At 37.9% G+C, this 16,395-nt stretch overlaps 1 protein-coding gene and 1 long non-coding RNA gene across 2 annotated transcripts in view; both read right to left on the bottom strand.

Annotated features, from left to right (window-relative positions):
- Positions 1–1,816: 1,816 nt before the first annotated feature.
- On the bottom strand, positions 1,817–3,770 carry LOC138024228 (uncharacterized). Its single transcript, XR_011126928.1, has 2 exons — positions 3,004–3,770; positions 1,817–2,212 (listed from the first exon to the last, which is right to left on the bottom strand). It is a non-coding gene; the product is annotated as an uncharacterized lncRNA (long non-coding RNA).
- Positions 3,771–10,104: 6,334 nt separating this feature from the next.
- Positions 10,105–16,395, bottom strand: part of LOC138023280 (cell adhesion molecule DSCAML1-like) — a 58,571-nt gene continuing 52,280 nt past the window's right edge. Inside the window, exons 11-14 of the mRNA XM_068870296.1 lie at positions 14,017–14,128; positions 10,921–11,120; positions 10,532–10,716; positions 10,105–10,275 (exon numbers count right to left, since the gene is read on the bottom strand). Of these exons, the coding sequence (XP_068726397.1) occupies positions 10,105–10,275; positions 10,532–10,716; positions 10,921–11,120; positions 14,017–14,128 (668 nt within the window). The remainder of the gene's footprint in view (positions 10,276–10,531; positions 10,717–10,920; positions 11,121–14,016; positions 14,129–16,395) is intronic.

Raw genomic sequence — 16,395 nt, 5'->3', positions numbered from 1 at the left:
CCTTTTGACTCACACGTTCATACGACGAAACAGATCCTTTTCTGAGGTTAAGAACCTGGCTACTGGCCTATTAATTATCATTTGTCAGAAGAAGAAATTCATGTCATCTTTAGAAAAAACAGACACGCATTGGACAGAGCGCAAAAACCGCTAGACATGCGCACTAGAATCACACTTGTGTTGCCGCCATTCCATTTTCAAAATGGCGGACGACAAATCAAAATCCACCACGTCATTGTGGAGGCTGTCACGCCGCTGGCGGTCGTCTGAGAAAATTTGCAAAAAGATGATCTGAATTTGCCATCATTCAACGATGCTTCAGAGCCGTCAGGGAAGAGATCGGACCAAAACCAGTTCGCGTAAAGCAATAGAGTTTTTGACCAGCTTCGAAGCTTCATTTGACGTTCGTTGTTTAGAGTTTTGCGTTTCTTAAGGTGGTCGGTTACTCTTTAAGCTCAGAACAGAGATATGTTGGAGGTAAATTGTTTTCGCGAAACATATCAAATATGACTTTTTTTTCGTTGATATGAAAATTTTTGAGAGGTGTTTAAAGGTGGAATTCCGATTTCATACACCAAGAGAGACTTTTTCGAATCGAAGTTTGAAGAGAAGCAGGTTTTTTTACCGCTAGTGTTCGTCTTCACAGTTGTAACTGATTTTACACAGAAAAGCGAAGTCCAGTGCCTTATACTTTCACGTCACTCGATATAGTTTGTGAGGTTTGGGGGTCGTAAGTTGTCCTGAAATGCATATAACGTACATGTATGTTTTTAACTTCGAGTTAATATCTTGTCGACATTGTTCATGTAATACAATGTTTTTCTCGCTTTATAAGCCAAGGCGACAGAGCGCCTGCCTGTTATATTTAAAACAGCGGCAAATATTGACAACAAACCCTGTTATTTTTTTCCCTTTAACAACGTTCATTGCTATGTTTTGTGCAACTAAAAATAAAATATGTCAACTGTCACATCTGACTGCTGGGGGATTGTGTGCTTTTTCAAGTTTATGGGACTCTTTGCAAAGGGCGTGTTAAGGAAACAGAAACAGTTCATTTTGTTTCCCTAAAAATTTCCAATGTTCCCCTGAGGCACAGACGAGGGAAACAAAATGAACTGTTTCCTGAGAGACCAGTCATTAAGTGATTTGTTATATAGCACAAATAGGAAAACATGCAATGGGAACAGCAACGGTGGTCGTCGGTCAACATTTGCGGGCAACAGTGCACTGTTACCCTCTGACGTCATAGATTTTGCACTGTTGCCCGCTCAGAGACTTTTGAACGGCAAAAGTGTTAATTTGTTACTGTAGATGTCATGTGACCTTGAAGTAACCAATGAGAGCATGCGCTGCTAGGGGCAAAAACAGTTATATAACAAAAAAATAATTATTATTCAACATAACACACTTTTGCTGGAAAAACAAGATCAGCAACACAAATCAAATGTTGAATTAAGAGAAGAAAATGTCATGCTTCACAAAAAAGGACAAAGTTATAGAGAAAACACAATTTTCAAGAAAAATATTGGACTGACATAAAAATTAATACCATGCACATGTAACCCTGTGAAAAAGCACCCCAAATGCCCAAATTTCCAATATACATGTAGGTTTTAGTCAGAACAAACTTTTCCTTATCACAGACTAAATTCTTATGGTCCTTAATTTTCTTTCTAAAGCAAATAATATTGAACAAAACAAATAGTGTATTGTAATAATCAACTGATGTATGTTTAGTATTTTTTCTTTCATTTTCCCGAATTTGGTCTCCACCTATATATATCTGTTTGGGTCAAGTTAGCAGAAAATTGGGGAATCCACTCAAAAGAGACACTTGTAATACCACTGGCAGTACTAAATCCTAACATTACTCAACAACAATGACAATATTATTTGTGTTCCTATAATATAAATTTTACAACTAAAGGAGACACTGCATTTAGCTCTCTTGTGCACCATACAATTTCACAAGTCACTAGTCAACCACTAAACAAAAGGAGGAAAGAACTTATATGATCCAGACAAAATGGGAAATTTTGGTGGTAAACATTCTCCAGACCTGTTTGAGAATATCTTCCATGCCACAATGCATTTACAATAATGAAAAGGGTTTTCCGTGAACCAAGAAAGCTAATCTGCAGAGAGTAAAAGTAGGTTGCTGTACTACTGCACAACTTCAGTTTCTTCATAAATCAGGTATGGCTACCATTTCCTACAAACAAAAACAATGATAAAACCATTACACAGAAAGTGAATAATGACAGTGTAAGCACAAGGGAAAAGATAATACCTTACATTATGAAATTTTGAACCACGGATACTGTGTTTTTAGCTTTCTGATTTGTTCACTCACTCTCAGTTAACAGCTCTTATACAGTATGACATAATACGGAAACTGATTGCATCAAGTGTTACCACGCTGGAAACTGATTGGCTTTAAATTTGTCCAAGTGTTAAGAATCAAATGAAAATTTAATAAAACAATAATCAATGGATATGATTGAGTGGTTGATCTCATATCAACATGAACTCATGGAATTATAATAATATTATTGTTCATTATTGTCTTGTGCAAAAGGAATTATATGCTTATTAGTAGAATTACTGAAAGTTCTCTGCGCCGATTGGTTGTCATTGAGATGATTATTATTATTACGTGATAATCACCTAAGCGGTTTTTCAAAATAGCCACAAGCTGTTTTGTTGGGGTGACAGACGAATAAATTAATTGTTTTAAAGAAAATGTGTATTATTCAAATAATCAACTATGTAATAGGCGATTTGCATGATGGCATCATTTACTAAGAAATTGAGTTGCTTCTACATGTATTGTCAGGCAAATTTAAATTATTGTTTCCGATATTCCCTCAGACTCTATGAATGTTGGTGAATAAAAACCTCAACTTCATCTCGGTTTTTATTAACTGATATTCACCTTGCCTTCCGCGAATAATAATTGTTAATTATTATTTGGTGTTCATACTAATTTTTAGTGTTACTTACATTTATAAATGTGAAAAAGTTGACCAATATGGTTACTCTGTTACAGTAATGTACTTTTCTGGGCTGTTCCACAACTGATCAGGACAATATTGCCAAACACTGAGTGGAAGACGCTTTGATGCAGATTTCCTGGAATGGTATCTGCAAAAATATTTGCGAGGAACAGCAACAAAAACCTCGCACAGATCAATGGCATTTAACAGTCAAGGTTACGTGACGTGGAAATTGTAAATCCCAGGTGTTAAGAAAATTCAACTTTGTGGCTGAAGTTCACTCACAGTTCATCTGCAGCAAGAAACCCAGTGGACGATTTTATACGATCAAAGTTGTATGACCACGTTACAGTTCTCAATAACGTACAACGGCCAGCCAAACTTATTTTCAAAAGCAAAAACCTTTCGTCCATCAAGACCAAGTTGCTCCTGTAGTTCCCAAGAACAAAGAAGAATTTCGTTGCCAGTTCGCTGGTTTCTGTAAGATTTTTAAATAATCTGGGGGCAGACCAACACCCCATGTCAAGAAAATTCACAGCAGCCAAAACCAACAAAATGATACAAGAGGACGCATTGCTACTTGACATGCAGACTTGCGAAGTAATCAATCGTGTGTCCTCGACCGTTGATTTCGAATCGCTGAGTGTTCTCTCCGACCTTGAAAGAAAAATTCCTCTGGCACCCAAGGTATGAGTCGTCTAACTTTCCACAAAATTTGACAAATGCTAGAGTGTTATTCTCCACTTCGATCGATCACTGTCTCGATCACTTCGAATCTTTAGAGTTAGCGCAGGCGCAGTTACGCGAAAAAAGCCATTTTACGTCATTATTCTCTAGCCAATCAGCGGTTTTTGCGCTCTGTCCACGCATTGCTTACGCGTGGTAGTGAAGTAACACAGCAATTTATTTCATATTGTCAACTGAGCTGCGTGTTGTCTTCCAGGAGATTCAAGTTGTCTTTGCGTAATATGTAGCTCTAACAGTGCACGATATTGTTTTGGTATTGTATATCGTTGTAGTGCCATGGTAGAAATCTCGGGTAAATAGCCCCCTGAGAAGACATGTGGCTACTAGCAAACCCAGAAAGATTGAAGAAACTATAAGGCAATCGAGAAACATTGGCTTCTGGGCTGACATGCTAATCATTTTCAAGTTCCTTCGCAACTTCTTTTCATGACAAGTTTAAGCGTGCACTCCAAGCGTGCAAGTTTCCAGGACGGTCGATCGAGAATAAAATATTTTGCCATCAGCAAAAAAAAATTAAAATTTACTGCGCTTCATGCAACGGAAATCGGAGATAAGAGCCGGCCTGATAGACCTTCCTAGGCTCGTAACAGAGAGAGACATTTTCTTTTCTATAGCACTTAGTGATTAGTTTATTGATTACATTGTGTTTCAGTTAACGTTTGAATATTGTCGATTAAATCACCGTTAATCAAAGTTGGTTTTCCGTGATACCTTTGGCCTTATTCAACCAGTAAAACAACCGCTATTCAGCTCATCGCGACACGTTGCTTGGCTTGTGACTCCATGCCTTTCAACAGACCCTTTCAACAGACGCCGTGAGCGGCGCTATAACTTTTTTTTCCGCACACACACAAAATACAAACAACACTTACAGGATAGACATATTTACATATTTACAGTAAAACAGTATACATTACTTCCTATACAGAAAAGGAAATCAAAGCATTATGGTTTAAAGGCTGTCGTTTGCAAGGCTGTTGCTATTTTCAATAGTTATTTTAAATAGTTTGCTATTTCATCCAGCAGAGAAGAACTCGATCATTTTATAACCTCCGTCAACTCTTTTCATCCGGCTCTTAAATATACCTGGGAAATTTCGGAAACTTCATTGGCTTTCCTACAAACCTACAGATTCTCACAGTTATTTGTTGTATTCGTCATCACATCCATCACATGTCAAGAACTCCATTCCTTATTCTCAATTTCTTAGACTTCGACGTCTATGTAGTGATGACTCCGATTTTTCCAGCAAATCAGAGGAGATGTGCCAGTTCTTCGAAAAACGTGGCCATCCTGTCTCTGTGATCAAAGTGGGCCGTCATCGCGCCCAACAATTTGATCGACAGTCATCACTAAAGATGTCACAAAAAGATAAGAATAACAGAAATCCATTCACCCTCACTTTCCATCCTCATAAGCATCATTCTTAATAATTTTAAATTACTCCAAAATGATCCCGAGACTGGTAGAATCTTTTCGCAACCTCCACTTATTTCATTCAAACTCGACAAAAATGTAGGCAACTTTTTAGTTAGAAGCGCGTTCAAAACTAACGAGCAACCCGGCACTTTCAAATGCCCGCGCTCACGATGCAAAACTTGTCTTTTCATTGTTAACACTAGCAAGATATCGGGACCTAAGCGAACTGTTAAGATCACCGATCGTTTCACATGTACCTCCGCAAATGTCATTTATTGCATAACCTGTACGTTATGCAATATATTACACATTGGCGAGACAGGTAGACGACTAGGTGACCGATTCCGCGAACACCTTCGCGATGTTGAGAAGAATGTCAAAGATGTATCTAAGCCAGTCGCTCGTCATTTTAATCTCCCTAACCACTCCAAAAAACACATAGCTATCTGCGGCCTTTCCCTACATCTAGGTACGACGGAAAGCCGCAAGAATCTAGAACAAAAATTCATCTTCCAAATCGGCACCCTTAATCCTCACGGTATTAACGAACGCTTTTCATTTAACTAATATATTCCTATTTTTCACGTTGCCATGTTACCACCAATAGCTTAGCTCCTACTCTACTATAAAAACTACACGTAACCCATAATTCCTCGATTCGCTCTGACGAAGGGCTAGCGCTCGAAACGTGAGCCTTTAGAATCTCTGTACGGTGGCCAATTTACATTATCAACTCCGTTGATAAAACCAAATTTTTGTACACTACTTCCCCACCGACGCAGCACCACAGTTTCTTTAGAAACTACCCTCTTCATTCATTTGTTGTGAAAAGGCAGTGGAGGATTTATAGGTTTAGGGACTTATCATAATAGAAGAAGCCAGAAAAAAGAGGGGTTTTCTAAATTAAAGTTTTGAGTAATTCCCACTTCCTTTGTAAGGTGCCCGCAGCCTTTTGTTCAAATAGATAGATCGACTTAAGATATCTGAAAAAGCCTTCTACCTTTGGTAGCGTTTCATTGTTTTTACAAATGCAGATATAATGTCTTGCTAAAAGGAGGCAAAAACTATTTGACAATGATTTTTGGAGGAGTCTGGCATCAAACCTAATGCTATAAGAAGATTGAATTGGTAGTTTTCTGGAATAATATGAGACAAAATAAAGCGTGCGTTGTATTAAAGAAGGTCCAAAAAGTGGTCACTTTGGAACAGGACCAAAAGAGGTGACTACGTTTTTCTGTTTCATCTTTGCCAAATGAGCAGTTTGGGTCGTCTTGTAGGCCTACTTTAACTAAGAATTCTTTAGTTGCTATTCGTCTGTGCAATATCTTGAGCTGGAATTCGAGAGGTCTTGTGCTTGTACTGCACTTAAAAGCTAGTGGGTAAGTATCATGCCACTTAATACATTCATCGTCTTCTGTGCCATATTCCATAAGAGTTTAATTCTGGACAAAGTTCCGCAGTAATTAAGATGGCAAACTGTTATTCCGTATCTAGTCTGCAGTTCTGTGAGAGAAAGAAAATTATTGGAATCGTCCTTCAAATGTTTCACCATTGTAATACCTGCACAATGCAACTCAGGGTAGTAAACGGGGCGGTTGTCAATTTTAATCAGCAAATTATACCACAATCTTTGGTTGAGAAAGTGACTCTCTGAAATTATTCGGTCTTCGAAATTAATTTCTTCCCAAATTTTTAGAACGTCACTGATGAAGCTATCTTTAGATTGAAGAATATTTTTGGAGTCAATTGCGTTAAGGTTGCCAGCAAGAACTGTTTTTCCACCGAAGGCCCATAAATGAAGATCAAAGGACAGTTTCCATTTGCCTCGATTTTCTGCATCCAACCATTTTTTTTATCCAGGTGGCTTTCAAGGACTTACTAAGAGAAACAGTATCTATCATTTTAAGGCCCCCGTTTGGATAGTTATTACGAATAGTGTTTCGCTTAATTTTGTCTCCTTTTTCATTCCAGAGGAAGGCGAAAAAAGTTTGTTTACTTCCTTAATAGCAATGATTCCAAGTTCGAGTCTACTATTGTAAAGTTTTTATACCCAATTATACCATCAGGGATCAACCATAGTATTGGAATTGGGCTCACACAAGGACAGAGAAAAACTCTGACCAGGGCGGGATTTGAACCCACGACCTTCGGATTAGATCACCGCTGCTCTACCGACTGAGCTACAAGGCCAGAACGGGAGTACGCCGTGGGTATCTGAGATGTTATTCACAAGGAGAAATTCGGCTCAGCCCAAACCTTATTTTAGGTAATCGTTAGTTGTTGTCCTTCAGTAGAATTTGAGAATAATGATTCCAAGGTCGAGTGAGGCCTAACACTACTGTAAAGTTTTTATACCTAATTATTCTCAAATGCTACTGAAGGACAACAACTAACGATTACCTAAAATTAGTCTTGAGCCGAGCCGAATTTGTCCTTGTGAATAACATCTCACATACCCACGGCCTGCACTCGTTCGGGCCTTTTAGCTCAGTCGGTAGAGCAGCGGTGATCTAATCAGAAGGTCGTGGGTTGAAATCCTACCATGGTCAGAGTTTTTCTCTGTCCTTGTGTGGGCCCAATTCCAATACTAGGGTTGATCCCTGATGGAATAATTGGGTTTAAAAACTTCACAGTAGTGTTGAGCCTCACTCGAACTTGGAATCATTACTCTCAAATGCTACTAAACGACAACAAATAACGATTCCTTAATAGCCTTTACATTTAAAGGTAGCGGTGACAAGACATAAAAAGTTGCGAGACAACAAGGCTTTTAAGTACTGCTATTTTATCCATTAGTAAGGTTTGATGTTTATTCTCTTGAATGAAATACAATTTACTTCAGAGATCGTTGTAAAAAGTTCCATTTTTTGCATTCTCATACGGAATGGCCCTTTTTTTCTTTGAGTTAACCAATATTTCCACCAAATTTGGCTAAAGAAAAGAATCCGTGAATTTTTAGAATTTTTTTTTATTCAGCGCGAAGAAGACGGCCACTAAGTAGATCGTGGTATTTAAAAAAAAAACATGTGCTCAAAATAATGACTCGTACGCGAAAGATTATCTTCATTACTAATCTCAATTTATTGATGTTATTTTCCAGCTGCGTTCTAAAATTGCTTGAAATTGTTTCTCTGGTATTTCTCCCATCCTTAAGCAGTGGTTTTCTATGAAAAATCATTTCCAAAAGTTCATGAAATGCAATTATGTTTGCACAAACGAACTACATAAAGCCCTTCACCGAGTTAGCCCTTTTGTTACGCCTTGTGCCGGCTGTTGTATATGACCTACTCACGATTGCAGACTAAAACTTTAGTAGTTGATTGCCATATTTTATTGCCAATTAACACACTTGGAGAAAATCGGAATTAACACATTTTTTTATGACGCTTTTTGTTCTTATAGCCCCATTTAGACCCAGTGCCCGCACGAAGACCGGAAATGGGAATGTACAATGTGCGGACAAGGAGAGGAAAGTATCTGAATGCCCAAAATTGGCACAAAAAAACATTAGAACTGGCGCCATGACAAAGAAGCCTCAGTGCTGCATTTAGAGCTATGTAGAAAGGCTAACTTTCCCTTCTCTGAAAAGTGGTGTGACCGCAAAGTAGAGAAAGTGCTGAAAAATGAAGATGTAAAAATCTTATGGGACTGCACACTCCAGACGGATAAGGTGATGGAATACTCTCCACCTGACATGGGAATTCTTTCACAAAAGATCATGAGAATGTGAGATGGTCGACATTGCATGCCCTTTACATTCAAGGGTGAAAGAGAAAGAATAGGAAAAGCTTGAAAAAATCAGTGATTTGTGGTATGAAATTGCTCGAATGTGGGAGTGTAAAACTGGGAAGGTCATTCCAATCGTGATTGGGGAGTTGGGCACTGTAAGTAAAGACTTTGAAAAGTATCAAGAACAACTAGATTGTGGAGGTACTGGATAACTGAGGTCACGGGATTTGACTTGCTACCCAGTGTAATATACCGGTATAACATCTTAGACCACACGGTAATAATAATAATAATAATAACAACAATAATAATAATAATAATAATAATAATAATAATAATAATAATAATAATTATACGAGCGCAAGCCTTCTGGGATGTCCCTGTTTATGCAGATCATGTGACGGTGAGAGCTAACAGAATTGATGCCCGAATAGTGGATAGCACAGCAAAATCTGTCATCTTGCTGGAGATGAGCTGTCCTTGGATGAATAACAGGGAGATCAAGAGCTGCGAGAAGACGGAAAAGTATGCCCCATTGCGACTGGAATTGAAGAGGCAGTTTCCTGGATATCAAGTGAAACAGTTTAACCTCGTAATGGACGTGTTAGGAGGATACAGTGAGGAACTGGTGAACACCATCCGAAGTCTTGTAGGAGTTAAAAAGGGCAGAGAAGTATTGTTGAAAATGCAGAAGGTCGTTTTGTCTGAAAGTCTGCACATTGCGAGATCTTTCAAAGTGTTAACATAAGCAGATACTAACTCCCGTCAGAGACAACAGAACAATTATTTAGGATCGTCTTAGATGCTTTAATATTATTGTTTTAATAGGTCTGAAGAGATTCATTTCACATTTCTACCTTTTTAAGAATCGAAGTTAACCTTTTAATTCGCTTATATATAGATCGATATACGTAGATACGAACTTGTTAGATATATTCAGGTTATTTTTACAGCCTTTAGGTTACGCAATTGCGCCCTATTGAGCTATGTGCTAAGCTAGCATACGAACGTTTATACTGCATAATAATAATAATAATAATAATAATAATAATAATAATAATAATAATAATAATAATAATGATAATAATAACGTTTTATTAACTGTTAAACTTTCTTTTCTGTGTGAATCACAATCAGAATATAGCGTTGGTATCTATAAGCTTTAGCTGCGGCCACATTATTTGTGCGGATAGTACTTGCACCTTTCCATAATTTAGTGTACCCTGTTGACATAAACTTGTTCATATTGCTCCAGTTTTAACACACTGGCACAATAGAAGCACACGCCTACCTGGTCTAGTGTAGCTGTGTTGCATTCTTTTCTTCCTGCATAATGCTTATTGCCTTCAGTAACAAGGGCATCTCCAAAGGAAGAACCTCTAATCTATGTATTAATGTAAGAATAATTGTAATTATAATCGGTTTGTGGTCCTCGTTGACCCAAAGAGTCACAACCATATAGATGTAGTTTGTTTAATTGGCTAACACCAAATTCGAAGATGTGAATGAATCTCACCTTCATAAGAATGTTGATAAGCAAAATAAGTGTTGTAACATTCTTTGTTTTCCTCTTAATACCTACTAAGTTCATTAGAAATTGGCTTACAAATGTACTAATGATGGTTGACAAACATAATTACCTGACTTCTCTTTGCTCTCAACCAGTGAAGCAAATCTCCATGAGGAATGTACTCAATAATCAGGCGAAGTGGAGTAGCTGTGGTCCAACAACCCACAAAACTCAACACATTCTGGTGTTTTCCCACCACCTTCATTAGCTCAATCTCACCCAGAAATTCTAACTTTTGTTCTTCGGTGGCATTTTCTTGTGGAAATAAAAGTTATGTCAACTTGTTAAAGACGTATGCAAGTGGGTTGCTTATGAGGTTGTCTATGCAGTTTAATAAATGGACTGGTACCCGGCATGAAAACTGAGTGAACCTGATCAACTCAACCAAAGAATAAGTCAAGGATTGAAATGGAAAAATTCTGGTCCACATAATCTTTTACACGTTCGTTTTATACTCACCATGTAATTGTTTGATGGCAACAATCTTGACCTTGCAATTTGTTTTACTCCACTTTGGGGTCTTTGCAAAAAACTCCAATCCATGTATCAGTCTGGCTTTGTGTACCTTCCCAAATGCTCCTTGACCCAATTCTTCCAAAAATTTTATTCTAGGTGGGGGAATTTCACAGGAATTCAAAACCTTAATATCCTTTGCAGTCCTAAAAGAGAATACCAAACACAAACAAAGTGACTGCCCAGCTAAATTTCCACAAGGAAACAGCTCAGAATGCAATATTAAATAAGTTCTGGCCTGGACAAACACAATATCATATAAATGAGTCTCAGACTGACGGGTACATATCCCCGAAAAATGGCTGTTAGTACTTAACTTTAATTTGTTCGTGAATAAAAGGACAGCTTTCAAATAAGTGAAAACAGCTTTTGCCACTTTTTAATCTTTGTTTTATTTATTAATTATTTTCAGCTCAGAGACTATTCACCAGGGTCCCCCCAGGGGTGTCAAAGAATGAAAGTCCCCATTAACCCTTTGACACCTAAATCTGCCTAAGCCGGCCATACTAAGTATTTTACTCTGTTTAACGCCAGACGATTTTGCTCGTCAATGGGGAACCCCCAGGAGTCAATAGGTTAACACCAAATACCCTTTTTGGACATTGTGTTTGGGTCTAAAGTAAGCATTGCCCTGCGCATGATGCATTCAAAAGTGGACATAAAAGCCTTTATTTGTTGCCCTCGCCCCTTAAAAAAAAAAAATAATAATAATGATAATAATGCATCAAGGACAGGCAACTGCTACCCAAAAATCATTTGAAACTGGCTTAAATTGTAGTTCATTGGTCATGTATTTCTATTTTCCCACAAAAAATAGCAAAGTAATTAATAACTTAAAGCTAATAATTATTCGCTTCTTTTGAATGCCCCGTAATACACTTCGTTTGCCCCCCACATTTTGCATAAACTATTGTTTCCGTTTTCAAATGCTCTTGGGGACGCTGCATATTGCGTAGAGCATTTGAAAACAATGGTTTATGGGAAATTTGAGGTGGGGGGAGGGGGTGGCAAAAAAGGTGTCTCACTGGGAATTTGAAAATAGAGAATAGGTTACAGAAGACATCAACTCATGTAGCCACACATAAAAAATAACATAATCCTGAAAAAATACAGAATAATGGGGCAAATGGATTTTCACAGAGTACCCACGGATTCTTTTCAAGGACAGACTCATCTGCCATTTGCCGTGCGTGAAAGTCTAGTAGGTATGTTAGTTTTCCCAAAATTGCTCTCCAAAATTACTGTCCATACGAAAATTTGCAAAATTGTCCGTATATTCACGTGGAAAAACGTAAAACTTCTACTTTCTCAATTTCATCTTTTTTAGTGCAAATTGTAGACTAATCCTTAATTTTCAAGAAGCCGTGCGTGAATCTTGAAATTATCATTTCTGAGGCTCGGGAAAGTGAATTTTGTGAACCCTAGTTGCCTAGTTTCGACCCATTCTTCTCTAATTTATGGCTCTTCGCATTCGAATTTGCCGCTTCAGTAATTATGAATTATTCATGATGTCCAGGCATTCTGCGCGATGGTTTTTCAATGCTCACATGCAATCTTGATTCTTTTATTCGAGTGTCAAAAGGAAGCTGGTGGGTTTCCATATCGTTCTTTGACGTTGATACCTATGATTCTGTTGTTGTTTCGGTTCAAGAAACATGAAACTCAGATTACCAAATACATGTGTGAATGTGTTTAAACTACTGTAGTTCATCTACACAAATCTACTTAATTAATGCATTCTGCTCTGGTTTATCCATCGAGTACTTGAAGGTGATTCCCTAGTATTGCACTGCGCATCCTGTTCTACGCATAACACAACGTGTGGGAAAGCTCGCTAAAAGAAGAATGGCAGTTTTCGGAGCACAGCAGTAAGGAGCAAAACAAGAAACTTTTTAGACTCTCGCAAAACAAACGTCGAGTGATAGCCTTGATGATGCTATAGTGTCATTTCAGTCCGAGAGTGAAAATCAAAGCGCGCTATCGGTGAGACGTGTCGTCGAGGGGTCGACCTTGGTTTCCTTTCTATTTTCTCCTACACGAGGTTGGTGACCAATCATTTTTTAGCGTAATTTTATTATCTTACTCCTTGTGCTGTAAACAAATGCTTAAAAATTTACGTCAGATAAACAAGTTACAGGGAAAAAATATTCGCGGCCATCGCTTGTGGACACAAAATTGTCTCCTCAAGATCACGCACCCTAGGAATATTTGTAGTCAGTGCCTGTTCAAGACGTGTGCCTGTGCCATAAAACAAACATTAAATTATTCCTTTTGAACAGTACAATACACCTGTTTTGTTATTCAAGAATTACGTCAAAGTTGTGCTTCCTGTTCGTGCAAAACGTAGCGTGAACCGATGGAATAAACTTGTCAATCCTTGATAGATGAAGGCGCAATGATTAAATGAGTAACTTGAGCAAGTTATATCTCGCAAACCAGCTTGGTGACCAATTTTTTTAATTGCACATTTCGAGTCACCATAATGTAGGGAACAATTGAGAAAAGTTTAAAGAAAATCTTACGACAACTTCAATTACGAAGGAATCACTTTAATAGCAGATGAGACTTCAACTTATTATATATTACTAAACGACTACATATAATATATAATATAATCTCCACTTCAATAGTGTTTGATGGATCAGTGATATGGAAAGCAGCAATGGCCTGCCTAGTAATGGAACCACCGTTTTCTTCGATTTTTGTTGCAATGCATGTATGTTTCAAATTGCTTAAAATTGGGAGACAGACGGGCTATTTTTACATTTTCTGAAAAATAAAGTACTGCCATGGAATTTCTGACGAGACAGCTGGTTTTCATAAGATCAGCTATTATAGGACCTTTGATATACCACTGGCAATGACCAAATTAAAGAAAATAAAAAAAAAGATGCCAGTGATTCATGGTATCCTAACTTTTGCAATGCCACCAATGTTTTTTTAGATCTTATGTTACTTTATTTCTAAAAAAAACATTTTTGTTACAGTATCTCCTCTAATTCATAAGCTAGTTCCTACCAGTAAAAGAGAAAAATACTTTACCACTTTCTAAGACGCTTCTTTCTTCTCGTATTGTAGTAAGTAAATCCAATAAAAAGCAGAGAAGCAAGCAAAGACAAACCACTAATGGACAAAGCCACTGGGAGAATAGTCGCTATGAAAAAGTAATTGAAATAAAAACAAAGTTTCACATTGCAATGGTCTCATTGAAATTGTTGACATCATCATCATGATCATTTTTACCGTTACAACAACTAATAAGGGGTATATCAAGTGTTTTTATTAATGGTTTAAATGGTCGACAAGCTGTCCCTATAAGTATGATTGAAGCAGGAAAAAAAAAAAAAAAAAAAAAAAAAAGACATCTTGAGAAGCAGTAATACCATCCCCAATTAAATATGATTTTGGTATATTATTGCAAGACGGTAAATACCACAGAAATATTTAACTCAGATTCTTCAAGTTTGTGTCCATGCACCCTTCATTTCTATAATATTATTGTGCAGTATATCGCAGCTACACAAAAGGTCAACCTCATTATATGTGCAAGAGATTTTAGTTTGCTACCACATGCTTTAATTTCTCTCGACAGTAAAGAGCAGGGCGGAAAGAGGCCGGGCGGTGAAACGAGATGGTCCGAGCAAAAAGGTGTGATGCAGTAGACTGGCGTCTACTAAAAGGCCTTTTCAAAATGGCAGCAAGAGTTGAGGTTGCCGACTCAATCGAAGAATTGGAAGAATCGTTTTTACAGGACATCACGGACGACGTTTTTGACTTGAACCAGACACATAGCTGATGTTAAAGTAACAAACTTTTTCCCTCTGTTTTTGATCAGTTTTCTCCTATGACCTATGGTCTTTAGGTAAATCCAAGTGTTTTGATTGGTGCTTTCTTGTTCAGGACTTTGCCATACAAGCCATTTCCATGGAAATAGTTATAATCCATAACTTTGTTTTACATTTCGTTTATATTCTGTTAACAAAGCAAAGGAACTCATTTAGTAAAAGGTGAGTATATACGACTCATGCTGTGTGTTGAAGGACCCAAAAGGCAAGTCAAAATACAAGAAAGGAAAGGAAAGGAAAAGGAAAAGGAAAGGGGACTTTATTTAAGTGTCTAGTTGATTTAGCGCTGGAGCACTAACTGTAAAGTGAAATTAACAATCAACGCAAATCAAGTCAAATGCTGTTTTTTGACGAGAGGGGAAACCGGAGTACCCGGAGAAAACCTCTCGGTGCAGAGTAGAGAACCAGTAAACTCAACCCCCATATGACGCCGAGTCGAGGAATCGAACCCGGGCCACATTGGTGGGAGGCGAGTGTTCTCACCACTACGCCACTGCGCATCCCTGCAAGCAACAACTTGGAAATATTAAGGTCTTACTAACCGAGCTGGAGGGCCATACTGGGGAATATTGGTTGAACATTGTGCAACTAAAGATGGAGCGCAGCGAGGTCCATACAAAAATGACCATGGTGCAATATTCCGCAGTATGGCTTGGGCAAGCTTGGTTAGAAAGTAGTTTATCATATGGTACTCGGGCCATGGTTGTTTCTTGAATTTGTGGCTTTTCAAAAACAAAAATTACTTAGCTTATGACCGTTTCCGAAGAATTAGTCGGCATAGCAAAATCCCAACCAAGAAAGATCTAATCACAATGCTTGCATTTACCTCAAAGCTACCATACCGCAGGAGGAAAAGCCAGCAGGGCAAGCAAACCCCACCCTTAGCTCAAGGTCTAGATCTGCCACCGATTACCCCAATATTTTCTGTACTTGAATGATAATTGAGCTAATTATGTGCCTTACTGTGAGTACAATAGTTGTGCAAAGTTTAATTATGTCTTTAAAAATCAGTTATGATCAAAGACTTTATTGGCACAGGATTTGGGTAAAGTGTTTTTTATTGTCATTTTTGGGAGCTTACTGAACACAGGGTGACCAGAGTGCATCTCAGGCTAAATGACATTCCATCGTAGCTTACTAGTTAGTATGAAGAGTTGTACAGTTAGCGTCAAGGGAATTTGGTAAGCCTATTTATGGTAAGCTCTCACAAGCAGAAATAGTAACATGCTATTTTCAAAACAAAATAGAAAATAGAGCTAAATATTGTCACCTATTAGTGGAGCTCCGCGCGCCAAAGGCGTGCCTTTGTTCAGGAATGAAAATCGATTTTTTTTTTTATTGTCAAGTGGAAGTAAATAACAATCATCTGTACTCTTTTGGGCATAACGAAAAAGTTGATTTGTCTGTTTGTTTTGCTCTAAAATGTGATCGAGCAAATTGAGTGCTTTTCAATCCGTTTGTCCAACTGGTTTCCGATGTACCTCGACAGTGACAAGAAAATTTTGCCCTTATGTTATAAACACGTAATCGCAATGAGTTCTCGTAAAATAAAGGGGGAATTGAATTCACTAACTTG

This window comes from Montipora capricornis, chromosome 11, assembly GCF_036669925.1.
Source record: "Montipora capricornis isolate CH-2021 chromosome 11, ASM3666992v2, whole genome shotgun sequence".
Taxonomy (NCBI): domain Eukaryota; kingdom Metazoa; phylum Cnidaria; class Anthozoa; order Scleractinia; family Acroporidae; genus Montipora; species Montipora capricornis.
This window is presented reverse-complemented; position numbering and strand designations above follow the sequence as displayed.